General features: G+C 37.8%; 5 protein-coding genes across 10 annotated transcripts; 3 read left to right on the forward strand and 2 right to left on the reverse strand.

Annotated features, from left to right (window-relative positions):
- Nucleotides 1-703: 703 nt before the first annotated feature.
- Nucleotides 704-13,088, forward strand: LOC117785318 (protein lingerer). 5 transcript variants are annotated; one of them, XM_034623267.1, is made up of 15 exons: nt 704-784; nt 2,921-3,356; nt 3,425-3,599; nt 3,707-5,046; nt 5,256-5,692; nt 6,042-6,149; nt 6,734-6,838; nt 6,981-7,087; nt 7,357-7,877; nt 9,095-9,229; nt 9,436-9,561; nt 9,628-9,879; nt 10,130-10,285; nt 11,455-11,487; nt 11,988-13,088. In XM_034623267.1, the coding sequence occupies exons 2-15, from the start codon at nt 2,949-2,951 to the stop codon at nt 12,084-12,086; spliced, it is 4,002 nt and encodes a 1,333-aa protein (XP_034479158.1). In that variant the 5' UTR covers nt 704-784; nt 2,921-2,948; the 3' UTR covers nt 12,087-13,088. The 5 variants fall into 5 exon arrangements, with proteins under 5 accessions (XP_034479158.1, XP_034479160.1, XP_034479161.1 ...); XM_034623269.1 differs by having other exon boundaries at nt 5,262-5,692; XM_034623268.1 differs by lacking the exon at nt 704-784 and adding an exon at nt 1,591-1,664.
- Nucleotides 13,089-13,410: 322 nt separating this feature from the next.
- Nucleotides 13,411-14,223, reverse strand: LOC117785322 (vacuolar protein sorting-associated protein 28 homolog). Its single transcript, XM_034623277.1, has one exon. The coding sequence runs from the start codon at nt 14,105-14,107 to the stop codon at nt 13,475-13,477; it is 633 nt and encodes a 210-aa protein (XP_034479168.1). The 5' UTR covers nt 14,108-14,223; the 3' UTR covers nt 13,411-13,474.
- Nucleotides 14,224-14,702: 479 nt separating this feature from the next.
- LOC117785320 (solute carrier family 2, facilitated glucose transporter member 1) lies at nt 14,703-21,060 on the forward strand. 2 transcript variants are annotated; one of them, XM_034623275.1, is made up of 7 exons: nt 14,703-14,818; nt 18,418-18,522; nt 18,587-18,747; nt 19,147-19,741; nt 19,898-20,110; nt 20,185-20,287; nt 20,339-21,060. In XM_034623275.1, the coding sequence occupies exons 1-7, from the start codon at nt 14,789-14,791 to the stop codon at nt 20,590-20,592; spliced, it is 1,461 nt and encodes a 486-aa protein (XP_034479166.1). In that variant the 5' UTR covers nt 14,703-14,788; the 3' UTR covers nt 20,593-21,060. The 2 variants fall into 2 exon arrangements, with proteins under 2 accessions (XP_034479166.1, XP_034479165.1); XM_034623274.1 differs by lacking the exon at nt 14,703-14,818 and adding an exon at nt 16,615-17,032.
- On the reverse strand, nt 14,890-16,428 carry LOC117785321 (sugar transporter SWEET1). Its single transcript, XM_034623276.1, has 5 exons — nt 16,240-16,428; nt 16,067-16,144; nt 15,740-15,969; nt 15,287-15,462; nt 14,890-15,205 (listed from the first exon to the last, which is right to left on the reverse strand). Exons 1-5 carry the CDS (start codon nt 16,323-16,325, stop codon nt 15,080-15,082), a joined length of 696 nt encoding a protein of 231 aa, XP_034479167.1. The 5' UTR covers nt 16,326-16,428; the 3' UTR covers nt 14,890-15,079.
- Nucleotides 21,061-21,741: 681 nt separating the features above from the next.
- Nucleotides 21,742-23,998, forward strand: LOC117783915 (solute carrier family 2, facilitated glucose transporter member 3). Its single transcript, XM_034621484.1, has 5 exons — nt 21,742-21,811; nt 21,946-22,226; nt 22,525-23,113; nt 23,305-23,626; nt 23,684-23,998. The coding sequence occupies exons 1-5, from the start codon at nt 21,797-21,799 to the stop codon at nt 23,935-23,937; spliced, it is 1,461 nt and encodes a 486-aa protein (XP_034477375.1). The 5' UTR covers nt 21,742-21,796; the 3' UTR covers nt 23,938-23,998.
- The last annotated feature ends 81 nt before the right edge of the window (nt 23,999-24,079 follow it).

Below are 24,079 nucleotides of genomic sequence, written 5' to 3' on the forward strand. Positions count from 1 at the left end.
GCAATGATGCGAAAATATTATATTTAAATTTACCGCCGCTTTCGTAGATAAATTCAAAACAGTTATTGTTTTCGATTGCCCAAAAATACTTGTCGCTTGATAATATTTTTCCTAAGATAATGCAGCCCTGGTTTAACATGATCGAAATCCCAATTCAATCCCAAAATTCAACAAAAATGTAATAAATTCTAGCTTCAAAATTAAGAAAAACTAGAAAGAGTAACTTTTAAAAATATTTTACCTTAAATGTTATAGCTTGCCAGATCGCAAAATTTTGCTGGGTGGCAGCCTTTGGTGTGCTGTCAATTTGAAATCAACTGTGCCGTCTGTTAAAAACTGCAAATTTAAAAACGCTAGAACTCAATAAAAAATTAATAAATTTGATGAAAATTATAATTTAGGAATTAGACAAAATTGAGGTTAACATTTTAATAAAAGTTTGAAGAAAATCAGCCCTCGGTAAGAGAAGTTAGAAAATTTAATTCTAAAAAAAAAAAGTATGTCAAAAAGTCTAGAAAATTCTAAAATAATATTCAAAAATTTTAAAAAAAAATTCTAGCAAAAAAAACAAGTATCCAAAAATGGGTAAAAAAAAAATTAAGAATACCCGTTTTCGGAAATGTACTTATTTTTTTAAGTACATAAAATCAAACCAGATCGAAAACTTTTACCGGATGGGCAGCCCTCGGTTTATAGACGCCGCGCCGAAAACGGTACAATTTGATTGGCGGATCAAAAATATATGAAATAGCAACAGTGGCAACAGTGGTTCTCGCATTTGCAGGTTGGCTCCGCATTGAAAATTTGTTTACACGTGGAAAAGTCGCGTTAAATATACAAAATTAGTGTAAAAGTGTAGTTAATGTCTAGTTGCATGAATGTGTGGTGTTTGCCCATTAATATACGACAGTTTTATAGCATTAAAATTAAGTTGAAAATTTACAATTAGCCCGCTGTCTGGAGCCGCAGTCAATATAATTACATTGTCCATTGATTTACATAAGAGTGAAAGGGTCAGCTAGTGTATTATTTGCAGAAATGGCGTCGAAGTGTGCACATGGCCTACTAGTCTGATTGATTGACTGGCTGCCGCATACAAATAATTATTGATTACGGAAACACTAGTAAACAATTTGATAGTGTGAATTATAAGTGAAAATATGTGTTTATATATTGGAAACAACAGTGGGTGCTCTATTTACTTCAATGTACACCATTTTGTCCGGTTCTTCATTCCGCTTTGTGCACGTTATTCGGTTTCAATGCCCTCGCTTTCAGTGTTGTTAAATGACAGTGTGTGTGTGTCTAGTGTTAGACAATGGAATAACACTAGAACAACATATTACTATTTTCATTTGTTTATTTATATTCTTCGTTGATGATTCACAAATATGAAGTGAAAGCAGAAAATGTGCATTAAATGATTGCGTGCACTATTTTCATAAATAATTTATTGCACTTTATCTACCTAGTCGAGACACAGCTTTTGCAGCTGGCAACGCTGAATTTGAACCCCAGCGGCGGCAGAGCGAACGAGACGCCTCTATTCTGGTTTTACGAAAACCGAACACAAAGCAAAGCAAAAAACCGAAGCGAGTAGGAAAAGAATATATAAATCAATTTTTTGTGTATGCAAGAGCTGTGCAATTCATACCGCAAATAAGGTACTTTTTATCGTTTAATGCAAGTGCAACTTGCGTGAAATAAGTGTACAAATCAACATCTAGATGATGTTCAAGTGCTACTAAGTGAATCTAATTTGTTTATTACTATTGTTGGGGGTTGTTTAGTTTTCTGCCTTATAAAAAAAAGTGACTCCATGAAATGCGGTGGCGGTAGCGGCTGCGTCGGCGGAGGCGGCAACAGCAGCAGCTGCTGGGCTGGCAATGAGCGTATGACAAAGCTTTGTGTGATATGAGCAATGTGACGAAAATTGTTATTCATCGCGTATTAAGAAGCGAAAAATGTTGAAAATTGAATATTAACTGAGAACAAAGGGATGCTACAACTTTAAAGTTAAACATAAAGTCAAGTCAAGAGCAACCCTCTTCTTTACCTTGCCTCCCTCATTGTCATCGAGACGTCGCCGTCGATCACGTTCCAATGCCCGCGCACTGCACCCTCCCCTATTACCTGTTTGCGAATACACACAAACACATACACACACACCCGCCTCTGGATGGATGGCGTTTGCTATTATTGCTTTTGTTCGCTTCTTGCTTTATTCTTCCGTTCGTCTGCAGTTTCGTTTTTGTTATTCTGAAATTCTCTTCATTTTATGCTGCGTTCCACTTTGTTCATGCGTGTGGCATCTTTTCGCCTTATGTTTGTATGGATGTGTGTGTGTGTTTGTTCATGTTCTTTCATTATTTCGTTCTCTTTGATTAAATGTACATTGAACTCAGCTGGGCTGGCTAGTTAGCTTCTTCTTTTTTCTGCTTGTCTTGTCTCTTAACATCTTTTTATGCGCTCATGACACTTGCTAGTTTCTAGCGAAAAATATTGTCAGAAGAATAGAAATTGGAAGAAGTGCAAAGCAGACAAAGCAATTACAATTTGTTGTAGTCTTTGTTTGTTATTTGAAAAAAATAGCAAGAAATGGATACTTTGCAATTTTCCCAACACTACAAATAATATAAAAGTTTATAGGTAGAAGAATAAAAGTAGGAAATTCAATATGTTGTAGTTTGTTTGTTACTAAAAAAGAGGAAAATAAGATAATAATAATATGGTCAACTAACAAGTGTCATTTGATTACTAACAAATAATTTAGATGAAATAAAAGTAGGCCACGCTTTTGTTACCTTTAACAAGACTTTAGTTTTGTTCAAGTTGTTGTTATTAAGTGAAATCTTGTGTGATAATTATCAAAATCAAAGTCTTACTTATAATTAATTGGTCGTCTATTTGCTATTTACAGCTAATTTGTATATACAGTGTACATAGAGATGAGCACACAACAAACTCGTTCGGGGGGCGGAGGCGGCGGCGGTCGCACTCAGAAAAAGTCAAATTCCGCAAATATTGGTAGTGGTGGCGGCGGTGGCGGTGGCGGGGGCAACATCAACAGCGATGCTGGAGCCATCACACATGCCGCAACGCTGAACAGCAAGAAGTCAAGCGATGCGAACAAGACAGAGAAACTGGAGAAGGCACAACCGAAGGCCACCACGGAACAGTTGCGCATTGCCCAGATAACCAATAGCAGCACTACAGAGGATCCCCAGATCAATGAAAAGGTCACACTCTTGCTAACAATGACCCAACGTTCCGAGGAGGAAGTCTGTTGCGCCTTGAACGAGTGTGATTACGACTTGCAGGCGGCAGCCAATTTCTTGATTGAGATTCTACCACAGGTATGTGTATTTATTTTATTTTATTCTTTATTTATCACTCTCTAATTGGATCTTATTTTTTTCACAAGGGCGCCTTTGCCAAGTACGAAAAGAAGCGCAAGAATAAGGCTGCAAATGCTGTGGCAGATGGCGCTGGTGGCGATGGGGACTGGGCAGATGGCAACGCCAATGCAGACAGGCGGGAAAAGTCGCGCAATCGCAGCGCCAACCGCGGTGGACGCGGCGGCACCGACAGTCGCGGCTGTAAGTTTAAAAATCACTTTAAATATACCCGTTACACCCGCCTATAGCGTTAAAACATGTCTACTCTAAATTTGTTGGCTAAATGTTGCTTCTTTAATCTTCTCCAGGGCGCGGAAGAGAGACACGTGAGAATGATCGCAATATGCGGGAATCTCGTGGTGGCGATCGTGGTGAAGATCGTGCCAATGACAACTATCGTGGTCAGCGTAATGGCGGACGCGGTGGTCCTGGTGGTGCAGCTGGTGGTGGCGGCGGCGGCGGTGGACCACGCGATGGTGGGCGTGGCGGCGGTTTTATGTCGCGCCCGGGTCGCGGTGGTGGACGCATGGGCGGTCGCAGTGGTGGACCACGTGGTGAACGTGGCTTTGGTGCACGCAACAATGCCAACAACGAGGATCACCATGAGGTTGAGCTCTGGGACAATACCATAGCGCAGAACGCCGAGAAGCAGCAGCATCAGCAGGCGCACGATGATGCATGGGGCGACTGGAACAATGAGGAGTACGAGGGCTCGCTTAAGGACAGCAAAGTCTTTACCACGAGCAATCTGAATTCTCAGGCAGCCGCCAATGTTGTCGGTGGTGCGACGGTGCCGGCGAGTGAGCTGTCAGCGCCTCCAGGTCTGGAGCATCATCATGTGGCGCAGGCAACTCATTTGGAGGACAACACGGCGCCAGCAACGTCATCAGCAGCGACAACGCCAATGATGCAGTACAGTGCTGCGGTCAGTAATCCGCCGCCACAGCTGCAGAGTGTGGTGAGCACGCCCAGCAGCACTGTGGGAGGCGGAGGCGTGGCAGGTGGAGCCTCAACTTATGCCACCGACACATTCTCAAGTGCAGCCTCAGCAGCTGCCACATTGGTGCAACAGGCACAACAGTTGCAGCAGCAGCAGCAACAACAACAGCAGACGCCACTGAAGCCATCGGCAACACTTTCAGCGGAACAATCTCAGTATTTCAACTCGCTGACGTCACAGGGCGCAAGTCCAACGGCCGCAGCGGCAGCAGTAGCAGCTGCAACACCTTCTCTGGCCGCCGTCTATGGCAGTCAGAGCAGCGGAGCATCCTCCCAATATCCCAGCACATATGCGAATGTATTTGCCTCGGCGCCGGGATCCAGTGTGGGCACGCCCACCAGCAGCGAGCAGTCACAGCAGGCGCCGATGAGACGAGCACGTGTTAAACTGCCACCGCCATCGAAGATACCTGCCACAGCTGTGGAGATGCCAGGTGATAATGCCTTGAATAACATTGGCTATTTGGATGTGCAATTTGGTGCCATGGACTTTGGCACTGATGACAGTTTCGATGCGCTGCCAGAGAAGTTCAATGCGGGCGTCAGCATCGATGGACAGCAGCAGCAGCAGCAACAACAGGATGACTATCAGACCAAGTCGCAGCAGCAGCAGGCGGCGTTAACAGCAGGACTGCAGAATGCGCAAATTGTGAGTAGATACTCGATTATATAGCATTAATAGTGTGATCAAAATTAAGATGACTTTGCCTAGCAAATACAAATTTAAAATAATTTTATAGTGCTTCCTTAAATATTAAGCTTCGGCAATGTTTAATTGACAAGGCATCTTAATTTTTTATCGCAATTGTATATGCAATGCCCTACAAGATTATCCCCCATCGACTTACTTCTTTCAAGTTACAGGGTGATGCTTTAAGTGCTGCAAGCTATGCGGCACGCTCGACGGCGCAACAACAAGGCAGCAATGCCCTGGATCAGTTGACCAAGAGTGATCCTTATGGCCAGGCAACCAGTGGTAACAATGGTGGGACACCTTATCAAAATGCTTATCAAGCGAGCGCCGCCAACAAGGCGAACAGTGCCTACCAAACGTCAGCGTCCGTGCAGGGCTACAACAGTTCCAGCTATGCAAATGTGCAGTCATCGGTGGCCAACAGCTATCAACCGTCTAGTTATGCCAGCTATCAGCCTGTCAATGCTGTCAACTCCTATCAACAGCAGCAGGTGGCAGCTGTTGCACAACAGAATGCGACGGGAGGCAGCGTTGCCGGCGGCGGCAGTGTTGCAACACAAAACATTCCCATTAGCGGCAGTGGCGGACAAAACAGCTCCAGGTGCGTAACCTCCCAATACATACGCACTATCTTTTAAAACTCTGCTTGCATTCGTTATAGTTCAACTTTTGTTTGCCTTAATTTATTCGTTTTTTATACCCTGTACCAGGGAATCTGTTAGAGCTAGAAATAACGCTTTTTTATTTACCAATTGGCGAATAAAAAAAAAAGTTGTGCCTAAATGAAGAATGTATATCATATAATTAAAAAAACCTATTTATTCTTTTAACGACCTTGGTACAGGCTGTAATACTGATTTGTTTTCTGTTATCAACTGTTTAAACTTGTAACTCCTCTATCCACCTATCAACTAAAACTCACAACAATATATATATAATCGCAATAACAGCGCAAATGCGAGCTCCGCCTATCTCACATCGGGATATTCGACACCACAAAGTGCTTACCAGTCCAGCCAGAGTGTCTATGGCAGCACTGGTCTCTCCAACAGCAGCGGGTATGTATAATGCTTAAACTATCTACCTCCCAAAACCCACCATAAATTGATTGATACAACTTTAACAAAAAACCATTTGCTTTGCTGCATGTTGAATTCTCTTTGTTTGAGCCAAATTTGTATTTGAGTTTAGGAAAAATTAATACGTAGAAGAATTTTTAATGATTTTTATAAATTTCTCAGTTTTCCTTGGTAATTGAAATAAATTGAACAGTCAAAAAGAAAAACCTATATAAAGGCTTGGGAATAAACCTACGTTATTTGTAGTAGCGAAAATTGGAATTTCATATTTTTCTTATTACGATTTAAAAAAATTATGTTTGCTTGGTAATTAAATGGTATGAACAGCTCTAAATCTTTCTAAACCCACTGTAAACAGTATAATTCGCTTGTTTTTGCCAAATTCGGAATACATTTTAATAATTTTAAATAAATACAGATGCAAATTAACGATTGCGCTATTTTTTGTGTTTATTTAGAATGTGAAATGAAGCAAAATATATTGTATCTATAAATATAAGTTGTTTCCTCTTGTTTCGTTACGTTATGTTTGATTCCTTTGCTGTGTTATTATCCGCATTCAGGTTTGCTGGCAGCGCAAGCAACTCGTCCTCGCAATATGGTAACTTTAGTGCTAGCGCCAAGCTAAAGGATGCAGCTAACGCTGGAGCTGCAACGCACTACGACAGGTGAGATTGAGATAATTGTGGCCATGGCTAACACACATCGCTGCCCCCTTTACACGCATGCCAAATGAACTAATCAATAAATGGTGTCGCTTATATTAAATTTGCTTACTTACAATTTATTATTATTTGTTTATTACAACAGTGTCTCCACTAGCAGTGGCGTGAGCAGCAGCAGCGCCAGCACTGGCAACGGTGCACCAGGCACAGTTTCAGGTGCAGCAGGTGCCAATCAGGCGGTCGTATCCAACAGTGAGTTTATCCTTTAACTGCATATTAATTTTATACCCTGTACCAATGAGTTTTGATTTAATTTGTTTTTTTTTATAAGTAAATATGAAAATCTCAATTAGGTCAGTATGTCAAGTAAATGTTTAAAATAAATATATGCTTTACAATTGGTTGACGTACTGTACTATTTATTTATTATCAATTAACTTTTTTTTAAGCACTGGTACAGGATATTATACTATATTATTTATAAGAAATGATTTATTAATAAATTTAATTGTTTGTTGCAGCCAATAACAATGTAAGCGGCAGCAGCTCGGCCAGCAGCGTAGCAGCTAACAACAGCAGTAATGTGGTGTCAGTTAGCCAGGTTGGAAACCAAGGCGGCAGCTCTTTAACGGGCGTAAGTAGCGTCGGTGGCGTCAGTGCATCAGGCGTCGGTGTTGGCGTCGGCGTCGGCGGTGGTAACAATGCCAGCTCTGCGTCAGCCGTTGCACAAACAACAGTGCTTGCCTCGCTGACCAACAAGAACAGCAGCAGCAGCAACAGCAGCGGTAGCGGCGGCAACGGCAATGGCGCTACAGCGGGCAGCGTCGGCGTTGGCAGCGGCGGCGGCGTTGGCAGCAGCTCAACTGGTGCTGGTGGTGCTGGTAGTGGTGGTGGCAGCGGCGGCGGCGGTGGCAGCAGCGGCTTGGTGCCCACCAACATCCAAATGGTTAGTCAATATATTCAGACTGGATTGCCATACTATCAGCAACCAGTGTATTCCTACGAGGAATTACAAATGATGCAACAGAGAGTGCCACATGTGGTGAGTTCATGGAGAAAAGCAACAAATAAAAAAATAAAAACAACAACAATTCAATGCAACCAAACAACAAATCAAATCAGTTCAAAATCAAAATCAATTTTGTAAATTCCATTAAAATAGCGACAAAATTCCATTCAATCATATCAATCAAATATGTGTATATATATATATTTAATATATTAATGCTCTCAGCGCATTCCCAAAAAAAAAACGCATTCCTCTCTCTCTCTCACACTGTCTAATCTCTTTCGGCTCACAGACGTTGCAGCTGTTTGCTCTCTTAACTGTTTTCTCAGTGTGCATTACCAATTTACCCATTGTTATTAACAACAATTTTAAATAACAATACATTAACGGTGTCTGTCTGTATCTGTATCTGTGTGTGGTGTGTGTGTATGTACAGTACTACAAGTAATTGTTTTGACAATGACAAACATTTTAAAACAAATTTTTTTGCTTAAACCATTACTTGACATACTGTATGTGCGTGTTCTGTAACTATTATTATAATAATGCTCAAATTATTTTGCACTTTATTGTTATTGTACTCATTATAATCACCCATATTCATAATCAAAATGCAACATCTATTTCAACTCAAGTGCGTCTCCTTTCCTGCTCCTTCAACAATTTGATTTTCTTTCTTGCACACAAAATTTAATACAAAAATCCATGTTACTGAAAAAAAAACCATGAAAAATAAATTGAAATTGGCATTAACAATTCTAAAGCTCATTAACAAATAAGAAATATTTTAATATCACTTTCCACATTAACAGTGGGTGAGATTTAACTATTTCCAACGCATCCTCTCCACTCCACGCTCATTATCATCATCAACATCATCACCGAGAACAACTGCATTATCATTATTAATAACCAAACTAACCCAACAATTTTTGTCTATTATTTTATCTGTGTTTTCATGACACATTTTTTTGTTTTAGTGTAAGATTCATTGTATAATAACCAAATTAATATATTATTTTCATTTATTGATTATTATTGTTTATCGTTTCGTTTCGTTCATTTCATTTTTCGTTTTCGCTCCTACAGCAGTGCCAGCTGTTGCCAAGTTTCCGTTTTAACAACTTTCGTGATGTCCTGGCAACGCTGTTCCCAAAACCATAATCTCTCGCAGCTTATCTCATAACATTTGCTGCCAGCACACAATTGGCAAATTTTTTAAAGCTTACTTTCATTATTTTCCCTTGCAGCAAGGATATTATGATCTGAATTATACACCAACCAGCCTGGGAGCTGGACGAGATAATCTGGGTTCGGTGGCATACTCAACCATGACTGATGGACGTTTTGCGCGCACCGACAATAATTCCAGTCCTGTTAGTAATGTACGTAAATATCTTCCAAATGCAGGGAAGAATATCGCAAGAATATTTATTATTATTACTTATTTAAATATTCTTGCCCTTATGAACCTTTTGTTATGCATATGATTGGTTATCTAAAGTACCTTAAGTTATTAGGTCATTCTGTTTATACTTCGCTATCTTTTCTTTATGCTTACTTAATTTAATGTGCCTGTTTCCGCTTTCAGGTGTCGAGCACAATGTCGCAACAAGCTGGCTCCAGTGCGCCCATGCTGAATGTTCCTTATGCTTATTTCTATGGTGGCAATGTTATGCCAGGCGGTTTCCAATATGGCACACCAGCCATCTACCAAGTACGTTTACAAACAATAACAACCATAGTGAAAGCAACTTAATTATGTGTATATTTTTTGATATAGCAACAAATACCGCCGGCAAATACTGCATCCGGTGGTCAGTTCCCGAAGCCTTCATATAGCGCTGGTTATGGTTCGGCCAGCTACGATACGCTCTCTCAAACAACTCAGGATTATAGCAAGGGCGGCTACTCGTCCAGCGTGAATCAACAGAGCAAAACACAAACGGTTTCCAACCAACCACAAGCAGGCACTGGCTCCGATCTGACCTCATCCATGTATGGCAAGGGTCATGTGGCGCTAAACAAGGTCAATGTACGTATCATTAGGTTAAGCTTATTGGGGTTGTATAAACAAATCATCGATTAATCAATCAACATACATTTTTTGGACCTTTGATCATTGATCAATTTACGATTTCAATTATCCAACACCTCTCCAAGATTGTGTTTCTTAATAAATAAAAATTATCTGAAAATTCTTAACAATCCTAATGATAATTATACATATTTAAATACTAACTTACCTATTTATAATTAATTTATTTATCGTTTTAATTTTACAGTCATATGAGAAGCAGAGTTTCCATTCGGGCACACCGCCACCATTCAACATGGCCAATACACAGACACCTGGTGGCACATCGGCCCAACAGTATGGCATGTATTTGCCAATGCCAGCGGCCGGACATCACAATATGATACATCAGCCCATACATCAGGTAGAGTACAGTTCCGAGCAAGCGCAGTATATAGTAAATCAAGATCAAAGCATACAAGTTGAATATGAAAGTGAGCAAGTGTGGCAGCAGAATAATAACCAACATCAGCATAATAATAATAATAATAATAATCATAACAAACATAATCATCATTATGCGCCTGCGGATCACAATCATCAGCAAGTTAATGATAACGATGTCAGTGACATATCCTTTTTTGCTGATTAAACTGATGAACTCTATGCGAAGATGATGATCGAGATTAAAATAAACGCAATATAATTAACAGATACACACATAAGCACATGCTGTTTACACAAACATACTCATATATATTTATTGTTAACATTATTTTCTCATTTCCGTGATATTCATTTTTGATGCATGTCTCATTTCGGCCTCATATCAAAATTATTTATTAGTTATGAAATAATTTTCTTCTTTATAGTTTTCGTTATTGGAGTAGAAATTCTATAATTTTTGTGATGTTGTTGCTGTTGTTAACACTATTTTTTATCCATTCATATTAACAATTAAATTAAATTAAATTATTATACATAACTTGTAGTTGAAACAATTAACAATCTCACCCAGCACTTGGCACACTATTTAAAACATCTTTTATTTAGTTCTCAGTCTTTCTTTTCTTAAGTGGTTTATAAAGTCGTTCATATAATATCAACTCAATAACAAAATTTCAAGCATTTTGTTACAAAGCCAGGCTCATGTTTTAATACTGTAGTTTTCTTATATAATGCATACATACATAAATACAGCATGTCAAGTAATTTAGACAAAGAAATTTATTCACATACTATTATTGTTTTAACTAATTTTTTTTTCTATTTTAAACATTTAAATTATTTCAATTGCGTATGGTTCTTAGAACAAGTTAAAAAAGATATGATTTAATTTTCTTTGTCAAAAGAATGACTTGACTAACTGTATGTATGGGCATGTATTTTATACACATAAATAACACTAATCTAGTAAGTAATATTGTAGCTTAATTAACATAATCGATGAGCTTATTAATTAATGCGGTTATTGGATTAAGTAAGAGACGGAAAACAGCTGCTAATGAAAATTGTGAAATGCATGGAAATTGTTCGATTGTTTGACTTTTTTTCTTTATAATTTCTTTTAATTTTTTTATGGGACAACATTAGATGGACGGCAGGATTCATAGCTCATCCCGCCGGGTAAGTTTCCTTTGTTGTTTGTTGTATCAAGTAAATAAAAAAAAATTAAATTTGTTTTCTGTTGTTTTTTTTTGGTAAATATCACTGTGTATACTCTATCTTTACTCTATGCTATGTACTATGTATGTATATAAAACTAACACAAATTTCATGCACGCAACACACGCACATAAAACTAAAATAAAATAAAATATTATATTATCATAGTAAACTATTAGTTGGCGCAAAAAAAAAGAAGAAAAGTATAAACAGAACATAATTCATGCATATCACAGTGTCCATAAAAAGAAAAAGATATATACATACATAACTAACTATATGTATCTATAATCTCTCTCTGTCTATATAAATATGTATGTATATATTTTGCAAACCCACATATATATATTAACATTTGTATGTTTATGGATATAATAAATAAATAAAATATGTATTCAAATCGAAGCTAAGAAGATCAAATAACAATTTTTTGTCATTTGTTGGGGCTTCCCCTTTTGCAGGACTCGAACAGTGCTGGACAACGTCAACAGTCGAGCAGCCAGTCAAAGTCGGCCGGCAAACAGAGTTATCCAGCCTCGTACTGGACCGGACAGAACTAGCAGCTTCCGGAGAAGACCATTTGGCGGCCATTGCAGATCACTTTGCAGCCACAAAGCGATTTTTATAGCCTTCGCACCGCCACAACAGTAGCAACAACAACAACAGCAGTAGGAACAGCAACCACAACAACAGCATCATTAACAACAACACCCATTCACATTTATAATTATAATAATAATAATAAAAACATCATTCAGCAGAGAATGTTGCCTATAACAAATACAATAATAACAACAACCACAACAACAACACCAACTGCAACAAATCAGTTATTAATGCTTGTCAAGGAGAAAGCCGTTTCACAACAACAACAAAATCCACAACAACAACAACAGCCGCTTAATAAATCCGATGAATATGCAACAAAAAGCGAAACGTTGAGCGAGGAGCATCATTCATCGGAAAATGATGATGATTATCTAATATATGAAGATGAAAGATCATATTTTACTTAATAAGAAAATGTTTTTACTATGAACGCACCGTAAGGCGCTATCGCCTAAAACTCCTCCTCGTCCTTCTCCTCGTCAACCGCCTCCTTCAAATACACATACGACTTTATAAAGTATATATACACACACACAAACACAACATACCACATATACACGCAACAACAACCAAAATACACACACATCCAAACATACATATATATACAGCCCAACATCTGCATATACATACATACATAATAAACTATACCAAGTACCATTTTTCACATTGCATACAAATAATTTACAAAGATAAAAGATAACAATTATTAAATATTAAAGGCGTAAAACGATTTAACAGATTTATAAGCGTAAGATGAAACAAATACAAATACAAAAACAAAAACAAACAAACAAACAACAAACGTAACGTGAACGAGAAAACACACAACAAACAAAAATTAATTATTGTAATCGGTTTAAACTTATGTGTATTGTATAATTATAACCTTAATATTTAAATTAAATACAAGAAAAGAAGATAAAAGATACGATTAAATCCAAACAAATGCAAAATTTTACATTTCGTTTTCATTATCTATAGTTTTAATTTTCAAAAATCGCGGATAGAAGTTAAACTTGTAAGTTGATCAACTTCAAACGGTCATAACTTTATCAAAACTCGACCGATTTTAAATCGAAATAAAATTTTAATCGTGGTTTGGCCTCTTAATTCATTCTGCATTCAGAAAATTAAAAAGTTTTGATAAGACAAATTATTAAATTTTTTCTACTTTTTATTAATTAGGTAAAAAAAAGACGATTTAAAATTAATTTTTGTGAAAAAACTTCAAAGTTAACAAATATTTCTTATTTGAAAAACTATAGGCGTTACGAATTCTGGTTTTGTTTTTTATTGAGACATATACAGACTAATTTATACGATTAAAAATTAATAACAATTACTGGCTATGGAGAAGCTTGTTGAAATCGGCATAGGCTGATTCCAGATCAAAGAGGAACTGCCGCACTTGTGCCTCGGTCAGTTCGTCGGATGCCTGCATTTCATTGAGAGTTCCCAGCCATTTGTCCACCTTCTCCTTGGCATCAAAGTCCTCTGGAATGAGCGACAAGCGATTCATATTGTCGGCCAAATCCTTGACATCTGGCTGCAGGGCATCCATTGTGTTGATCTGCAGCCGCAATTTGTCCATTATGGTGATGAACAGAGACACAATCTCCGCAATGCACTTGGATGTGTTGCCTTTGTCATCTCGTATGGTGATGGGGCGATCTTCTCGGATGCGTTCTAGAGCCGCTGGACAATCGAGACGGAACTTCTTCACAAAGGTGTCCACAGTGGGAAACTCGTCACATTGCACCTGCTTGAAGGCAATCTTGTATTGCACCAGATGCTTGGAGCATGCTGCCGTATATTCCTGCGGCGTAATGCAGTCTCTGATATACGCCTTCTCCAGCTGCTGTATTGTGTTTATAATGGCATATAAATCAGCCATGTTGTCGTATCTCTCACGCTCACGAGCATTGCGAAATAGTTTGACCTCCTCGTACAGCTCGGGACTCTGTTCCTGCATGGTCAAAATGCTTTTGTCTACTTTTTTTCCAATAAAATAAATGCAAAAAAATTAACTCAGATGTATGACGAAGAGCGATAACAATTGTTGACCTCAAAAGCGATTGTAATCGCTGTTATCGATTACGCGCATTGTTTAGCTGTTATCGACTACGCGCAATGTTTCATTTTGTTTGAGCTATCGAATTGCACACAATTTGGCGCGTACTTAAAAAAATCAACAATTAAATTAATTAATTTTTAATAATTGACAATTTATTTAAAACTTTGAAATTATACTCTAATAAGCTTAACATGTTTTTCCTTTCAATTTATTGTCAAGTGGCGATCAATTAGGCAAAACTATTTGAATCTTATCAATGGCCATTCTCTTCCGTTAAATTGAGCCAGTAAACGATAAAGATTATAAAAACAAAAAAAGAGTAATGTGGAGATAAGGCGCGCATTGAGTATACTTATTATTGAATAACCAATGCAAGTTTTCCAATTACACAAAATACAGGCATTTATTATCAACATATCAGCTCGTATCAATGATTAAGATGATAAATAACGACTGCACTCGTTTGGGCCAAAAATACGAAATCTCTTATATGAATTAGTATGTTTTTAGCAAGCAATTGAGCTGTACGTGTTAAAGAGCGCATTTTTGGATTTATACAAATTTCCAGACAACATTCCGATGGGTGCAGAAAATCAGCAGATTAAAAATGTAAGTAAAATAAATGTAGACACAGCGAATTGTAGTTGAGTTTTTTTCATGTTTTTTTTTTTTTTTTTTTAAATATATTACATTAAATTTTACAATACGTATAGTATGTCTAGAGTAATTTAAGCAAGCGATATATTTGCAAATTTACGTTATATCAAAATATATATACCTGTATGAAACATGCTTAATTATCGTTTTGCAAAATGCGCAGTATATAAGTACATACAAAGACACGAATTAATAATGTAATATACGATCGAATTAGAAGGGAACTGCCTGTTCTATCAACTTATAGCCTTGACCGGAATAACTGTAGCTACGTGGTGGGTACAATACAAAGAGTCCTAATTGCAACAAGGACAGCAGGCAGCCAAGAAAATTGGGTATCTGAAATTAAATACGAGTATTTAGCGAAATAACAGGTTTACAAGTATACACAAAATATGCAAATCACGAGAAAATGTTCACCTGTATAAACGAATCAGATATTAATATGCCATAGATTAGCCACTGCAAGCTAACAAAAAACGATGTGGCTATAAGGGGCAGAGGTAAACTCTCCGAGTTCTTCACTCGTATCACATGTAGAAGCGACGTGAGAGGCGCAGCAAAGAAGCAAACAGTGACAATGCAGCAAACAATACCTGTAAATATTATAGGTAATACAATTAGTGAATCCCTTTTTATTAAAAAAATTACCAACTACTGTTTTACCAGCAAAAAAATATAAAACTGTATTTTGGAATCAGGATAAAAAAAAGTTGGAAAGCTTTTATCCCAATATTAATAAAGTTCTAGAGGTTGTTGTTACCTCTATTTTAAATACTTTAGTTTCTTTAAATCTTTTTTAAAGTTTTTTTTTAATGTGAGGGTTACCTTATTAGTTAAGGATTAAAGTATAAAATGCCACAAGGTGCTCACCTGTAATGTGTACCATTTTTTGGGGCTCGTCTTGCAAACTGTTTGTGTAAACAATAACACCAATGAGTATGGCCAAAACGAGTGCAAATTGCTTGACATAGGCACGTTTGTTGACCGTAAATACATAATAGACCAGAGTGTAGATGAGAAAGAGCGTCGATCCAATGATGTTGACCATTATGACACTCTGCTCATTAGTTAGCACTCCATAGCGCAGCCAAAAACTGCAGCTGTATAAACAAAAGAAAGACAAGTTCAGAAAGAGCACGATATTTTCATATCTTGTCTACGTCGACAATTGGTAATTTTGTGATAATTTGTACTTACGATAAGAAGCCACATATGAATGGAACACCAGATGAGTCACCTGTGCTCTTCTTTTGTATATATTTGCGACATATTACTCTGCAGCCGGCATTTCAATAAATTGTTTATGTTGCATCAATTAAAATAATCAATTAGATTATCGATATTATGAGATAAAAGTGTGTTTTACTTACGCCCCAGATAAAAACTGAAATACAGTACTAATCACCGCTGTTGTAGACAACACCGAATCATAGCCCGGCGTCATAGTTCCCGACATATATTCTAATTCTACCTATTTCAATTAACAAATAATAATACTTATAAAACTGCACAGCAAACACCGCTACAACGTCAACAAAAAACCAAAACAGCTGACAAAAACTAGAGTTGCTACCTCATACCCGCATTTTAATCTATCGTTGCAATCGATTACTCGATAAGTACGCGCGCTAGCTTTAAAAGCTTTACGTTGTTGATGATGAGAGAGCTTTCGTTGTTGGCTAGTAGCCGGTGACTTAAAGCTTTCTGTTACGCAGCACCCGCATACTACCAAAAACTTTTTACATTAGTCGCTCACAGGTGTCGAACGACGCCGCTGGCTATTTTTATAAGGCTCCGTTATTAGTTTAATTTATTTTCGTCTAATAGCAATATTGTTAAACAAATTACGCTTGTGTTTAACATTAGAAGCGCGTTTAATTCTTTTTTGCATATTTATAATTGTATGTTGTTATACAACACTAAACAAGCAAATGCGAACGCCGGCAGCATAGAAAGTGGCAACAAAATAATTACCGCTCATTGCTAAAACGCACACGTGTGTCACACGCGACCATACGGAGTGAAGTTTTCTTGTGAACAACAAATACAGTGCATAAGCAAAAGTTATCTATAAAAATGCCAACCGTTAATCACGCCGAGGCGCAAAGCTTGAACCCGGCATATAAGGTTGAAATAGCGCCACAACAGACGGACACAAATCAGGTGAGCAATGCCAAAAGACAAAGGTGGCCTCCGTCTACTGTTCTTTCTGCTCTCTGCTCTCTGCTTTCTGAATTTCTTTACTCGCTCTGTTTACAACGCAAGATCGTTAACCCACTCACTCAACTCATATTCATTACTGCACTTTTTCTATTTCTTCGATTGCACTTTGTATCTCTCTCGCACTTTCTTTACTTTTTGACTTTATTTTTATGTTATTTTCGGCAGTTCGTACTGACGCTGTACTTATGTGAGTAAATAAATGTACATACATTTATATAAACATATATGAACATTCTTTTGTTCTGTAGATAAAATATGCATTTATGTTTTTGCATATTAATGAAATTTTGTATTTATAATACATAAATTACAAAGCATTACGCACTACTTTGCAGCTGAACTAAAGCAAAAACGGGATCGGTCGGATATATGCAGGTGTAATAAATTCACATACATATGTACTTGTTTACAGTATACAGTAAAAGTACTTTTGTACTATAAAAATGAAATATAGTAAATGTGACTATTATTATTATTGATAAACGTACTTAAGATAAATTAAAGTTATTTTTAGTTTATCACAGTTTTTCAATGTGAATAGAACTAAATTTATATTTAGACAATTGAAGCATTAAACAGTGTAATATTTTTGACCTTGTAAAAATACTTTTATGACTAGCTGTATTGTGTTTACAAACACAAGGTTCATAAAAAGATCTATTCAAATGAGCTTTTTGCGTTTATCGTCTCCGTAAATACAGTTGACAATGAATTTATATACCCAGAATATCAGTGTGCACATAGTATATTTAGAAATGCGCATATTTGTATGTATGTCGGTATATTCTATGGGTGTGTTTTTAGGCACATGCCGAATTATTCATTTGTATACATTTGTTATCTGCTGTTTTTCGGGCTTATCAGTGCCCTCATATTAATGAGCTACCAGTTTGATTTTTGAACTCCCAAGTGCAAATATTCTGAAATTTGGGAATGAAGCTCAATTGTTTAATAATTTCTAAATTTTTGCATTTGGAGGACATTATAAATTTATGGGCACTGATAAGAGTTACTTTTAAGTAATAAATTTGAAACAATTCAATTAATAATGCCAAATATAAATCATTTGCGAATGTCAATTAACTCTACACTCTCGCCTTTTCGCGAGGGTCAGTTAATTAGTGACAATTACTGGAATAAATAAATTAAACAGCGTCATGTGTGACGAAAATAAACCCAACGATTGACGCACAATCATCAAACTATACTATAATATTTAAATTTCTATGCTATGCTATTATTAACTGACTTTTCTTTTCACATGACATTGAAGTTCTTTCATATCGAATGCTAAATAAACTTTATCACTATTTGATGTTATATAGAAACAGCCATGGAGCAAACTTGTATTATTGGTTGCCTTTGCCACGACTTTGGGAGCTGCAGTCCCCACCGGTTATTGCATAGGTGTTATCAATTCCCCCGCAGACGTAAGTTGACAATACCTTGATAACTTCTAATTTGTATTTACTAATCTTATTTTAATTTTATCAGCTTATGAAAGTTTGGTGCAATCAAACAATACATGAGAAATATGGCAGCACTTTGACCTCGAGCGGATTACAAATTCTTTGGTCATCCATTGTTTCCATTTTCCTGGTTGGCGGCGCCATTGGCTCCTTGGGCGGCGCTGGATTGGCTAATAAATTTGGCAGGTCTGTAGCTAAGATTATCTGTCAGCTAACTGATAAGCAATGCATATAATTGTTTTGAATTTATGTTAGCTTATCAGCTTATCAACTTGAAAGGAATTTACCTAATAGTTAGCTTGTTTATTGGTTTTAATCGGGATTTTAAATACCATGGCTCAACATGTCATTTTCCATCTCTTTTACTAGACTTAGGGCTCGACTAGAAAATACCCTTTTTTATCAACTATATCCTGAAGATTTGTCATTTAAAAGATACATAGAGCATACCCATCACCTTCTAATTAATCTGTTAGTAACGCTCTGTACCTAAAAAAAAATAATAGACTTATTTATTTGACAATTTGATGTGCTATTCCCTATACTTTGTTATCTTTTAATTAGTAACTATTAATTTATTCATAGGAAAACATGTATGTTCATCTGCGCTGTCTTGTTCACCATTGGAGCCGTGCTTTTCTTCTTTTGCCGAGCCGCCAAATCTGTGGAAATGCTCATCTTGGGTCGCTTGATTGTGGGCCTCTCCTCGGGTCTCGTCACAGCCACATTACCCATGTATCTGGCGGAAATAGCACCACCAGCACGACGTGGCACATTGGGCGTCTTTTGTGGTGTCGGCGTCACCGGAGGCGTTGTTGTTGCCCAGGTGTGCAGTCTCTCCCATGTCTTTGGCACAGATGAGCTCTGGCATTATGCATTATCTGCCTACATGGTGCTCATAATTGTCTGCTATCTGCCCTCGTATGCGTTCCCGGAGAGTCCCAAGTTTCTGTACGTTATGAAGAGCAATCCTTCGGCGGCACGAGCTTCATTGTTGCGACTGCGTGGCAAGAGCGCGGGAAAGTTTATCGAACAGGAGATTGCTGAAATGGAAGCGGAGGCAAATGATAATAGTCAAAACAGCGGCTTTTGTGATGTCCTCCGAGATCCTCGTCTCCTGATGCCATTGATCATTGTGTGCAGTTTCCAAGGTGGACAGCAACTGTCAGGCATTAATGCGGTAAGTAATAAATATTTTGTCATTTACCTTAATTTACTCTAATTATATATAAAACTTCTTTTAAGACCCGAGGTTTTTTTATTTTTCTATTCAAAGTTCACCTTCAATCATTAATAAACATCAGAATAATCATTATTTAACTTTACTTGCTTGCAGATCTTCTATTATTCGGTGTCCATATTCAAAAATGCTGGTTTCAGCGAGGCCAATGCACAGTGGGCCAATTTGGGTGCTGGCTGCCTAAATTTGAGCATCTCATTGTTGGGTCCCCTCCTGATGGCCACCTGTCGACGTCGCACTTTGATGATGTTATCCAGCTCGCTTTGTGCCTTCTTCCTGTTTTGCATTGCATTTGTTTTGTATTATATTGTAAGAAAAGGAAACATAAGATATCTATTAATTATGGTTATAACTTTTCTAATTATATGCATGTTTTTTTTCAGGGGTCTGTTAGCTGGTTTGCTTGGGCTTGTATTGTCTGCATTATGGGCTACATATTCTTCTACCAGTTTGGTCTCGGACCCATTCCCTACTTTATTGGATCAGGTAAATTCGTATATTCATACTTAAACATTTTATTAATATATTTTGTTACAGAATTGTTTGAGGTGGCGCCACGCTCAGTGGCCATGTCGATGGGCAGTATGTCATCCTGGACATGCAATTTCATAATTGGCATGGCTTTCCCTAGTCTGGAGAGCGCGTGGGGGGCCTTTGTCTTTATACCCTTCTCAATTACCTGCGTACTGCTCTTCCTGTTAACGAAATTCTATCTGCCGGAAACGTTTGGCCGGGATCCATCCGATGTGGCACCTCTTGTCTCGAAAGGTTTTCGCTCCAAAGTCAAATGAAGTGCAGAATTCAACAGGGTATACAGGTAGTTAGGTAGCTAATAAATAAGCTCATTGGTTATATTACAAATATTTTATAAAGTTTGGTAATAAGCGCTTGCAATATGACAATAAGAGTACAATTCTCAACCAGATCATTATGTAATGTAAATGCCTTTGCTGATGTGTAATTATAACTAAGATAACAACGCATAAGTGCACCCTGTATAAGGTGCAGAGTATGTATAAGATATAAGAATTCTTATCGCTGCACAAGTTCAAGTTAATTGCCTTGAGAAAGACTGTGGTAACTTTACTAATTAAATTTTATTGTGCTTAGGCGAGTTTACTAAAAGTTAGTGATGTTTTTACTTAGCGAAAGGTTAGCCTAATGTCTGTCTTAAATACTCTATACTAATACGAATTCAATCTTTAATCATAATTGAGTGTACTTATAATGTATAATAAACAAGACAACAAATCAAACAATTATGTTTCGTATCTTTATATGTATGTATGTTTCCCACGCTGACAAAGCGCAATCTCGTTCTACCTCCTCTGAATGATAAGAGAACACCTCTATAAGAAACCAGGCAAGTTAATGATAAAAATGAAGTGCCTGTAACTTGTCCAAACGCTTGTGTTAAAACAATTGGCAAACCTTTTGACGAGTTGTTTATTGGTTCCTAAATTAACTTCTTCGCAAGATATAAAAGAGAACAGTACTGAGCGCGGGTCGTGACACGAATTGACTTAAAATATATATATTTGTAATAAACAGTTTTAAATTTCGATTCAAAATATAGTTAACTTAAAATTATTCAAAAGAAATACTTTTTTTATAACAATCTTAAATAAGTATTACAACAAAAATTGAATTCATAATTAAAAGAATATGCAATTAAAAATAGTTTTTATTTTTTAAGTAATAAATAAACTAATTTTAGCATACCAATTTTTATTATTAAATTTAAAAAACAAAAGTTGTTTTTAATATTATTATTTTACAATTTTCCAAAAACAAGGTGAATAAGTAGAAAAAAAGATAAGAGTGGGTAATGTAATATATATATGATATTTTATAATAAAACTATTACCTTCTATTGTGCCTCGTGACACGCGCTGATCTCTATCAGAGTGTAAAATTCTTGTGTCTTACTGTGAGTCAACACAAGAACACAGTTGTTGAGCAGCTTCGATAGACAGCGCATCCAAGTTGCGGAATATGGTTGTCATAATGGTGATTGATATTTCCACACACATTCCTACACATTCCACCCATACCAACACCCCCACCGAGTTTGTGTCTTGAATCTTTTGATTTTGCATATGTAAATAATTCTCTTTCTATTCTCTATTCTCTTTCGTTGACAGCACGTGAATGATGCTGGACAAGGTTGGACATGGTTATTGCTGGTCATTTGCCTGACAACCACCGTGGGCACCACTGTGCCGGTGGGTTACTTTTTTGGTGTGCTCAATGCACCCTCTGAGATAATCAAGAGCTGGTGCCACACAATCTTGTGGAGTGAATACGACACCAACACCAGCTGGAATCAGGTGAAACTGTTGTGGACTTGCATTGTGTCCATCTATCTGATTGGCGGCATCATTGGCTCCTGCTTTAGCGCCTGGTGTACCAACAAATATGGACGGTGAGCAGAAGTGTATACCCAGATTTGCAGGGATAATAAATATGATACCAATCTCTTATTTTCATTTTAAGTTATAAATATTTATACATTTTTTATTGTAGATAATAGGTAAAATAACACAACCGTTCAGGCAAGTAAATTCCCTCCCCACCCCACGGTTTGGTGTCGTTATTAACAGTAGTTCTAATTTCTAAACTAAATTCCAATTAATCACAGATTCTAAAACAATGAAAATAGTCTCATATGTTAAGTTACTACTAATACATTTTGAAAGTAATCCACTGTTAATCTTCCATAGCAAGGGTTGCCTCATTATTAGTAGCGTCATGCTCCTGATTTGTGGTTTACTCTTCACCTGGTGTCGTGCTGCTAAATCCCTGGAGATGCTTATGTCGGCACGTTTCTTTGGGGGCATTGCCTCCGCCTTCATTGTGACCGCACATCCCATGTATTTGCTGGAACTGGCACCTGTCTCGCTTAGTGGCAGCGTTGGCGTCTTCACCTGCATTGGCATCACAGGTGGCATACTCCTCTCACAGATTGTGAGCATGCCACAGGTGTTGGGGAGTGAGGAGCATTGGCCCTACGCCTTGAGCTTCTATGCTCTGTTGGTGTTGATCTGTCTGTTGCCTCTGTTGTCCTTCCCAGAGAGTCCTCGCTGGTTGTATCTGGTGAAAGCCGATGTGGATAAGAGTGCGACGGCCTTGCAACGTTTGCGTGGCAAGCAAAGCAACGTGCAACAGGAACTCAGCGATTTGGGAGCAACTTTACAGGGGAAAAGCAAGGCAAGCGGCATGTGGCAAGTGCTGCGGGATAAGGAACTGTTTCTGCCCCTGCTGCTGGTCTGTGCCTTCCAAGCCACACAACAGCTCAGTGGCGTAAATGCGGTAAGTGAACTGCTATGAAGATCAGTTCGATGGACACTCAAAGATTAAGTTTAAACGTATATACATTACAGCATCATTCCTATTTGCTATAGGATCAAAATCCAAGACCTTAATAATTTTTATCTTAGTGAGAATCAAATTTTGCAATGTGAGGTTGTTTTTTTTTAATGTATGGAATGTCCTATTTACAGATCTTCTTTTACTCGCTAACCATTCTCACCGAGGCGGGCTTCACGTCCGCCGCTGCCACCTGGTTGAACATGGCCATTGGTGGCTTTAATCTGCTTACCTCGCTGCTGGGTCCGCTCCTGCTGCGTAAATTCGCCCGTCGTCCTTTAATGATTAACTCCTGTGGACTGTGTGCTCTCTCCCTGGCGGGCATGTCCTTCTCCTTATACTTTATGCTCATCACGCAGAGCACTGGATTGAAATATGTCAGCATCATGTTCATCTTGACATTTATACTGGGCTTCCAAATTGGTCTTGGACCCATTGCTTACTTCATTGGCTCGGGTTTGTACTGAGTGTTTTATCTGAGGAGTTGTCTTCTAAGAGCTTCTTAACTTGCAGAGCTGCTGGAGGATGCACCGCGTCCTGTGGCCATGTCCATGGGCAGCCTGTTCTCCTGGACCGGCAACTTCCTCATTGGCATGTGCTTTCCGTTGCTGCAGCAAGTGTGGAGCTCCTTTGCCTTCATGCCCTGCATGTGCGTCTGCATCCTTTGCCTGATCCTGACCTGGCGTTATCTGCCGGAAACACGTGGACGTGAACCGAAGGATGTTAAGCCGTTGATGAGCCAAGGATTCCGCTCGAAGATCAATTAAACGAACTACATACATTTTTATGATCATACAAAAATAAAACTGACTATTAAATACCCTGTAATATGATTTTTTTTTTAGTAAAAATTATAACAGTTAATTTTAAGAATACCAAACTTGGGGGAATAGTTATATTCTGAAAATA

This window comes from Drosophila innubila, assembly GCF_004354385.1.
Source record: "Drosophila innubila isolate TH190305 chromosome 2R unlocalized genomic scaffold, UK_Dinn_1.0 1_C_2R, whole genome shotgun sequence".
In the NCBI taxonomy this organism is placed as follows: domain Eukaryota; kingdom Metazoa; phylum Arthropoda; class Insecta; order Diptera; family Drosophilidae; genus Drosophila; species Drosophila innubila.